Here is a 9,603-nt window from a genome sequence, read left to right on the forward strand (position 1 = left end):
ATTCCTGCTTTTCCTGCTTTTCTGGGATTGACACCGGGATTTCCTTGCATTTCTGCTTCTCCTGGGAACACGGGACAGGGTCAGGGAGGGACACCGGGATTTCCTTGCATTCCTGTTTTTCTGGGATGGACACCGGGATTTCCTGGCGCTGCTGCTTCTCCTGGGCGCAGGGAACGGGAACGGGAACCGGGATCTCCTTGACCTCCTGCTTCTCCAGCGTCGGTTCCTGGCAGGATTTCTCTTCCAGGCGCGGAGCAGGTTCGGGGTGCGGGAATGCCGCAGGGATTTGAGTTTGCTGCTCCTGGGGCCCCGCAGCCCCCGCAGTTTCCCCTTTTCCCGGTTCTGGGATCGCCTTTTCCGGGAATTTCGCCGCTGCCGGGAGCGGCTCGGGCACCGGGATCTGGGGATGCTCCGGGCTCTGTTTTGGGGTGGTTTTACCCAAACCGGGGGGGAGCTGCAGCTCCTGTTTGATTTGCATCTGGTTCAGAGACATCTCTGCGGGAAAACGGGATCACCTGGAAAAAAAAAAGTGGGAATTTCTTCTGTTACCGGGACGAGGGTGACACAATTCTGAAAAACGTGTTAAAATTTTAAAAAGCCGACTTTTCCTCCTCTGCCCTTGGCTTCCCGAGGCTAAAACCAAACATTACACGTTTGTCGTGCCAGAAAAAAAGAAAAATATAAATGTGGGGCCAAGGGAGTGTTTTGTACTGGTAAACCCGAAATAATTCCTGCTTTTTCCCACTCGATTTTCAGCTTTTCCCTGGAATTTGGAACGCCGGGGGAGGTTTCTCCTGGAGGCTCCGGCGAGCTGAGGGTTAAATTCCCAGGAGAGAGCTCCTCCTCTCGCTCCGGCCTCACCCGGCTGCGGTGACAATGCCGAGGGTTTGGGTGACCCTGGAAGGGTCCTGGGAAGGGAATTCCCTGGGATAAAGCGTCCCCGAGGTCCGGGATTGTCACCGCCGTCCCCTCCCCAGTCAGAGCGGGCAGCGCCGGTTTCTCCTCGTGGACAATTCGGGGACAATTCGGAGAGAATTTGGGGACAATTTTGCGGCCGCTGAAGGCTCGCACGGACCTCGGGAATTCCTGCGCTGCCGCTTTTCAAAATCCGAGGAGTGAAAGGTGAGAATTCCAAAAGGGATTTGAACTCCCCAAGGCAGAGAGAGGGGAAATTCCTCCTCCCTTTCCCGGGGGGTTCCCAGCTCCTCTCACAGCCAATCCCCTCCTCTCCTCCCTTTTATTTATTTATATATATATTTTTTTACATCTGATAAGACCTCGATTAATTAATTAATTAATTAAGATCTTGTTCCTGACACAGATGAGGCGGCGCTTGGGGAATATTTTCACTCCTTGTCTCCCTGCAGCGCCCTCTTGCTCCCAAATTTGCCTCTTTCCAAGGAATTCCTGGGTGAAACGGAAGTTTAAAAAATATTTTGGTTATAAAATCACAGGAAAATCAATTTGGCAGGAGAGGATTTGGTGTCCTTGCCTGGAGGGAGGAGATTCGCCCTTGAACCAACGGAATTCCCTCTGATCCGTGCCTCAGGAAGGGTCTAATTTAGGGCTTAATTACCCTCCGATTTAGGCTCGGTCTTAATTTGCCTTCCAGTACCGTTTCCAGCCCGCCCCAACGCCCACAAATTCCCTCCTTTCCAGGAACCCTCCGTGTATCCCAAGGCACCAAATCCAACCTTTCCTGAAAGGCAGAACCCCAAATATCCCCCCCAAAATCACAATCCTCAATCCCAAACATACTCCAAAAATATCGGGATTCTCAATCCCAAATATCCCCTCCAAAATTCTGCATTCTGAAACCCAAACCTCCCCAAAAATCCCAGGACTCTCAGTCCCAAATATCCCCCAAAAATCTCGATATTCTCAATCCCAAACCTCCCCAAAAATCTCGATTATCTCAATCCCAAACCTCCCCAAAATCTCGATATTCTCAATCCCAAACCTCCCCAAAAGTCTCGATTATCTCAATCCCGAACCTCCCCAAAAATCTCGATATTCTCAATCCCAAACCTCCCTGAGGAACCTCGGGATTCCAGGACTCACCCAGCTGATGCCGAGGGAGCAACGGGAGCGGAGAGTGGATGCTGGAGAGGGGAGATTTGGGATCTTTTATAGGGTTTGGAAGCCCTGCCTTCTGGGAATGAGTCCTCCTGGCTGATGAGCTCATTCTTTCACAAGAACCTTGCCCGGCCGGGTTTTACACGTAGGCACTTTCCAGAGAGGGTTCTGAGTCCGTTCCCCTGACTAATCCCGCTGAACCGTGGGATTTCTCCCTGGACAAAGGTCAGAGCCTTGGGATCGTGGAGTTGTGGGGGACCCCGTTGAGGTTTGGGGGCTTGGTGGGGTTTGGTGCCACCTCAACCCATCCAGGGGTCATTCCATAGCTAAAACACCCCCCGATGTCTGAAATTCCTGGGATTTATTGGGAATTCCCACCTCAACCCATCCGGGGGTCATTCCATAGCTAAAACACCCCCAATATCTGAAATTTCTGGGATTTATTGGGAATTCCCTCCTCAACCCATCCAGAGGTCATCCCACAGCTAAACCTCTCCTGAGTTTTCCTTGGGAAGAACTTCACGGATTTCCCTCAACTTTCATATCTGTTTGGAATCACCAGGATTGATTTCCTGGAAATTCCAGGAATTTCCTCCTGGAGAGGGTGGTCAGGGGTTCCTAGAGAGGTTTGGAGTTGCCACCCCTGGAGGTGTCCGAGGAATTCCTGGAAAGGGGTTGATACATCTAAAGATGGGCTCGATGATCTTGGAGGGCTTTTCCATCCTCAGTGATCCTGGAATTCCCTGGATAAATCTCATTTTCCACTGAGATGCAGCTCCCACCCATCCAAATGTGATGGAGCAGGGAGCTGAGGTCATCTCCAGCATTTTTTTTTAACAATATCCAAGATTTTCCCCATCCAAGTGGAATTTCGGGAACGGGCCCCACGGAATTCCAGAAGGGAATTTAAAAAGCTGTTTCAGCCTAGATGTGAAATAATGGGAGCTCTGTGTGTGCAGCGCGTTCCCTGAGGATCAGCCCAGGTGGAATGAAAACCAGACATTTATGGAACGGGAAAACCCTCTGAAATCCAATCCCAAGCCCCCAAATCTCCGGGATACATTGGGACACAGCTCCTGGAGACGCCGTGTCCCACCCAGATGGGAATTTCGTCACCTTTGGTCATCCCGGGCTCATCCCCGTGGCTTTTCCGGAGCTTTTATCGGATCAAGATCCCGACACGATCACTTCCAACAGGCTGAGCTGGTCCCGCGTCACCTCCCGGAATTCCTGGGCAACACCTGGAAGCGGCTGCAACTTCCTCCCTCAACAACCCTTCGGCAGCACAAGGCTGGAAAATTCCGGAATTTTCTCCCATCCATACAATTCCCGTTTCCCCCTGGGTCCTGCCTTGCTGTTCCCACTGGGATAAGCTCGGTTTTAGTCTCCAGCTTGGGGGATACCCCAGCCCAAGCCCAAAGCCTGACTCAGGCCTTGCTGGTGCTCCGCTGGTGCCGATTCCAGGCTGGAATTAGGGCGCTTCCCAGACCTGCCTGGCTGCTTTCGAGGCAGCCCGGTGGCTGGCAGGGCTCGGAACCGAGATAAGCTCCTGGAATTGTGCCCTTCCCGCGGGGAGATGCAGGGAAGGAGATCAGAGTCCTCAAAACCTTGGGGTTCGGCACTGCCCCGTTCCTGGAGGTGTCCGAGGAAAGGTTGGATGGGGCTCGGAGGGACCTGGGACAGTTGGAATTATCCCTGGTCGTGGCAGGGGCTTGGAATGGGATGATCCTGAAGGTCCTTCCCAACACAAACCATTCCATGATCCTCTGATTTTCTCGGATTCTCTGATTTTATTATTCCATGATTTTATGCTTCTGTTATTCCGTGATTCTCTGATTCTCTTATTCCATGATTCTCTGATTCCACAATTCCCTAACTCCATGATTTTCTGATCCTCTGACTCTATTATTCCATGATTTTGTGATCCTCTAATTCCATCATTTTGTGACTTTATGACTCCATGATCTTCTGATCCCTTAATTCTCTGATTCTATTATTCCACGATTCTCTGATTCCACAATTCCCTAACTCCATGATTTTATGATCCTCTGACTCTGTTATTCCATGATTTTGTGATTCTGTGATCCTCTAATTCCATAATTTTGTGACTTTATGGTTCCATGATTCTCTGATTCTATTATTCCATGATAATTGGAATTCTGATTCCACGATTCCCTAACTCCATGATTTTATGATCCTCTGGCACTCCATGATTCCCTGATTCTATTATCCCACGATTTCATCATTCCCCGATCCTGGTTTTTGCCGGAGCAGCCGAGTTTGAGAGCGGACAGGGAATTTCACCACCTCCAACCTTCCACCCGAATTTTTGTGCAATATTCCCGAGGGAATTCTCCTCCTCAGGCCGGTGCTGTCCATCCCTCAGAGCCCAGCGAGGGACCGGACACCTCCACCTGCTCAGGGCATTTTTATTTAAGCAACAAATAAAAGATTTCTGGAAAAATTCAGTGCCAAATTTAAACCCAGAACGTGCAACACCCAGGGATTAAAGTCAAACACTTCCCATGGCTGGGAGGGAGAGACCTAAACCCAAACCTAAACCCAAACCTAATCCTAAACCCAATCCTAAACCCTGTCTGGAGATCAGGAGATGTGGCCTGACCTCAAACTGGTTTGGATCCAGTCTGGAAATGCTGTGGAGGTCACCGGGCAGCAACCTCAGCACAAAATTCGTGGATATTGCCCAAAGAGGCTCCGGAGTCAGCCCCTGGAAAGGGAGGGAATGCTTTTCCCTGAGGAGAGATGGAATTGCTTTTCCCAGCCCCGGGAATTGCACAAAAATCTATTTTTAGCCAAACCTTTGGGAAAACGATGGGAGAAACGTGAGGGAATGGAGGGAACGTGAGGCTCCCGGTCCATCCCAAATATTCCACAAATTCCGGGGATCGCGACACCGCGGGGAAGGAAATTCCCAGCCCGGCATTCCCCGGTGGGATTTGCTGCCCCAGACCCAACAGATCCCGAATTTATCAGGGACCTCCCAGGTGATTCCCAGGAGTTATTCCAGGAGATCCAAACGGGAGCTGGAGGCTCCATCAGCGATGTCCCAGAGGCGTCTCGGTGTCCCCAAGGGTCCCGGAGCTCCTTCCCTTCACTCTGCCAAAAAAATGGATCCAAATTTTGGGAAGTGAGGATCCCATGGATGCTGCCTTGACCCTTTTTGCCACCTCAGATTTGGGGATTTTCATGCAATTCCCAGATTTTTTTGGGGAAGTGAGAACCCCTCAGTCAGGACTCCGTGGATGATCCTTGACCTTTTTTTCCATCCAGGATTTGGGGGAAGGATCAGATATTTTTGGGAAGTGAGGACCCCTCCCTCAGGACTCTTTGGAGGCTCCCTGACCTTTTTGCCACCCAGAATTTTGGGGTTTTTGTGCAGGGATCGGATTTTTTGGAAATGGAGAGCCCTGCAGAGAATCTGGGCTTGGGCTCCTCATAGATGATCCCTGGCTTTTTGCCACCCAGAATTTTGGGGGTTTTATGCAGGGATCAGATTTTTTTGGGGAAGTGAGGACCCCTCCCTCAGGACCCTAAGGATGCTCCCTCACCTTTTTTCCACCCAGGATTTGGGGAAAGCATCAGAGTTTTTGGGAAGTGAGGAGCTCTCCCTCAAGACTCCACAGACCCCCTGATTTTTGCCACGCAGGATTTGGGGGCTTTTGTTCAGATTTTTTTTTTTTGGGAAGCGAGGATCCTTCTCTCATGATTTCATGGGTTCTCCCTGATATTTTTCCCCCAGGATTCAGGACCTTTGTGCACGGAGGGGAGGATCCTCGGGAACTTTTGCCCTGCCGGATTTCAGCCGTGACTCAGGAGCCGCCGAACCGGCCCAGCCTGGCCCGGCGCTCCCGGAGGGTTCGGCTCCTCCCATCCCGTTGTTGTGTCCAGCTCCGGGCTGGACATGGCCGTGAACTCATCAAACAAAGGCTTAATTAGCGCCTGCTGGATGGCTTAATTAACACCTGCAACATCTCCCGGTATCGGTCTGGAGCCTGGAGCAGCTCCTGCCCCAAACTCCAGGGACCTTTTGTGGCTTCCCTGGACCTGGAAGTGTCCAAGGCCAGGCTGGCAGGGTGGGAATTGTCCCTGCCCGTGGCGCAGGGTGGGATTTAAGGTCCCAAAAAACCTGGACACCCCCAAGTGCTGCAGGACCCAAGGACTGGATCTGGAGCATCCACGGTCTTTTCCTGGCTGTTTTTTTTTTTTTTGGTTTTTTTTTGACAGGTTGGGAATGTTGAGCCTGTGGAGAACTCCAGGATCTGCAGGGAAGCTGGAGAGGGACTTTTCCTCAGGAACCGCAGGGACAGGACACAGGGAATGTGGTCAGGGGGAATTTGGGTGGGATTCTGGGGAGGAATTGTTCCCTGTGAGGGTCCCAGGGAATTCCATGGATTTCCCATCCCTGGAAGGGCCCAATTCCAGCCTGGAGCCACCAGGGACAGCAGAAGGTGTCCCAAGGCAGAGGCTGGAATGAAATGATGTTTAAGATCCCTTCCAAACCCAAACTATTCCATAATTCAGTGATTCCTGATCTTCCCAGGATCCAGACAATTCCTATAAAACTCTGAGTTTCCCAGCTGAGTTTCCAAGTCTGGGACTCTCCTGTAAAACCTCCCCATAAATCCCCCCCAAACTCCAGCCCAAAGCTTGGTTCTTGTTTTGAGTCCCGTTTTTGGATTTCCCAGCCTGTTCCTGAGTCCTCCTGGGCTGCTCCCTGAAAACCTCCTGCTAATTCCCAGCCTAAATTAATCCCTAATTTCTTCTCTGCTCCTTGAAAACCTCCTGCTAATTCCCAGCCTAAATTAATCCCTAATTTCTTCTCTGCTCCCTGAAAACCTCCTGCTAATTCCCAGCCTAAATTAATCCCTAATTTCCCCCGCAGGGCTCTGATTGCCTCACTGAAACCCCACAACTCCTCCAGCAGCCACCCCATCAAAGAACCCAATTCCCGATTGCTTCATTCCCCCTCCGGAGCTCACTGGGGGTGAACTCGCTGGGGTTCAGCCTTTCCCAGCTTTTTCCAGGACCTGCTGGAAAGCTGAGAAGCCTTAGGGTCACCCAAGGGAGAATTGGGATGCAGAGCTGGGTTTCAGCCTCCCCGACCTCTTGGAAAAGATAAAATCCCTTTTGTTTTTTTTATTTTTTCTGGAATATCAGCTCTGTGGTGCTCCTGGTGCCACTGGGAAAGGCGATTATTGGTCTTTGAGCCAAAAAAGCCAAAAGGATTTATCTTGGATTTCGTCCTTTCCATGGGTTCCATGAGCTGGGCTGAGTTAATCACTAAAATAATTAAAATTACAACCCTGGGCTTGCCATTTGCTCCATCCCAGCACCTGCGCGAGGCCAATCCCAAATCCCAGGGTTTGATTCCCCGTGGAATCCCCGCACAGGGATGGAGCCGATGGATGGAGGCGCTGAGGCAAGAAAAATTGGTGCTGAAACCCCAAAAAAGCTGAGCTTTGAGAAGTCACCCGGGTTATTCTGACCCTAAAGCCAGGCTTAACCTCCCCAGAACAAAGAGCTCCTAATTAGAGAAACCAAGAGTTAATTAAGTAATAATTTATTCACCCTTTATTTCACCCTTTTATGGTGAAGCAAGAGGGACCCAGCTGAGGAGTTTCATTCTCATTTTGCCCTGAGTGCTGTTAAATCGCCCAAACTGGGAATTTACTCATAACGAGAGAAGTTTTCTTGTCTGCAGCTCTTGTGCAGCTCTTTAATTACAAATTAATTAAATTAATTAATTACTCTGAGCATGGTCCCTGCTCGTCCCCTCACGTTCCCTTTGGCCCCTGCCCTTCCCTCCCTTCCCTGTGCCTGGAATGGTTTGGAATGGTTTGGAACCATGGAATTGTTTGGAATGGTTTGGAATGGTTTGGAATAGTGGAATGGTTTTGGAATGGTTTTGGAGTGGCAGAATGGTTTGGAATGATGTAATGGTTTTGGAATCATTTGGAATCGTGAAATGGTTTTGGAATGGTGGAATGGTTTGGAATTGTTTTGGAATAGTTTCGGAATGGTTTGGAACCCTCAAATGGTTTGGAATGGTTTGGAATCATGGAATGGTTTGGAATGGTTTGGAACCCTGGAATGGTTTGGAATGGTTTGGAATGGTGGAAGGGTTTAGAACAGTGGAATGGTTTGGAACCGTGGAATGGTTTTGGAATGGTTTGGAATGGTTTGGAACCCTGGAATGGTTTGGAATGGTTTGGATGTTTGGAATGGTTTGGAACCCTGGAATGGTTTGGGTGGGAAGGGACCTTAGGTCTCATCCAGTTCCAACCCAGGGGCAGGGACACCTTCCATGATCCCAGGTTGCTCCAAGCCCTGCCCAGCCTGGCCTTGGATACGTCCAGGGCTGGGAAATCCATGGAATTCCCTGGGCCAGGCCCTCACAGGGAACAACTCCAACCCAAAATCCCACCCAAATTCCCCCTCTGTCCCCCCTGACCCCATTCCTGCAGTTCCCGAGGAAAAGTCCCTCTCCAGCTTCCCCGGAGCCCCTGCAGATCCTGGAGGGGCTCTGGGGGCCCCAACATTCCCAAAATTCCCAACATTCCCAGCCTGGATCCACTTCACGGCCTCCCAGATCCAGCGGCGAGAAGGGGCTGGGCTGAGCCAAACCCGAAATTAAAACTTTTCCTGGAGACACAGAGAGAAAAAGAGGGGAGGATCCCAAGGGATTTTCCAGGAGCCGCCTGCGCAGGCCAATGCTGCGCTCTGGTGGTTGGGGACACTCGGGTGACACTCGGGTGACACTCGGTCCTCTGTCCCCTGGTGGAAAAGGAACATGGAGGGGCTGGAGCAGCTGGAGAAGGATCTGGAAAATCCTGAGGGATCTAGGGGAGGGCTCAGCCTGGAGAAAAGGGGGATCCAGGGGGAATTTGGGATCTGATCCCAGGGAATGGGGCAGGACAAGAGGGAACGGCCTCGAGCTGTGCCAGGGCGGGAAATTTGGGAAAATTCCTCCTGGAAAAGGGAAAAGGCTTTGGAAAGGGCTCAGGGAGGGTTGGAGTGGCCACCCCTGGAAGCGTCCAAGGAATTCCTGGAGTTCTGGGTGGCCAGGTGGGGATCGAGCTTGGACTCTACAATCTTGGAATTCTTTTCAGGGATTTTGGAATTCCGCCCTTTTCACCCCACCAGGCGAAGGTGGAGGAAAGGAGTGAGAGCAGGCAGGGGTTGGAGGAGGGAGGTCCCAAAAAGCGCCGGGAGGAGGAGCGCGGTGGCACCTCGGGGGTTCTCCACCCCGCCTTCAATAAGTCAGGAACGCGGATTTGGAGGGTGAGGCGCCAGGAATGCAGAGCTCCCTCCCTGCTCCGAAAATAGAAACTCTGGCAGCGGAACAAAAGGAGACAGAAGGGAGAAAAAAAAACAAAAACAAAAGGTGAATTTTCAATGCGCGATCCGAGGCGTTGGGTTGAAAACTCGGGAGATGGAAAATCAGACCTGCTCCAGGAATTCCCACCTGGGAAAAGCCTTCCAATGCCCGACCACCTTTTCCAGGTG

General features: G+C 51.2%; 1 protein-coding gene across 1 annotated transcript in view; it reads right to left on the bottom strand.

Moving 5' to 3' along the window:
- The window catches only part of LOC106632087 (protein TsetseEP-like), a 3,346-nt gene extending 1,227 nt beyond the window's left edge, over positions 1-2,119 (bottom strand). The window contains exons 1-2 of the mRNA XM_031065232.1: positions 2,062-2,119; positions 5-515 (exon numbers count right to left, since the gene is read on the bottom strand). Of these exons, the coding sequence (XP_030921092.1) occupies positions 5-493 (489 nt within the window). The 5' untranslated portion in view covers positions 494-515; positions 2,062-2,119. The remainder of the gene's footprint in view (positions 1-4; positions 516-2,061) is intronic.
- Between the last annotated feature and the right edge of the window lie 7,484 nt (positions 2,120-9,603).

Source organism: Geospiza fortis, unplaced genomic scaffold, assembly GCF_000277835.1.
Source record: "Geospiza fortis unplaced genomic scaffold, GeoFor_1.0 scaffold489, whole genome shotgun sequence".
Lineage (NCBI taxonomy): Eukaryota > Metazoa > Chordata > Aves > Passeriformes > Thraupidae > Geospiza > Geospiza fortis.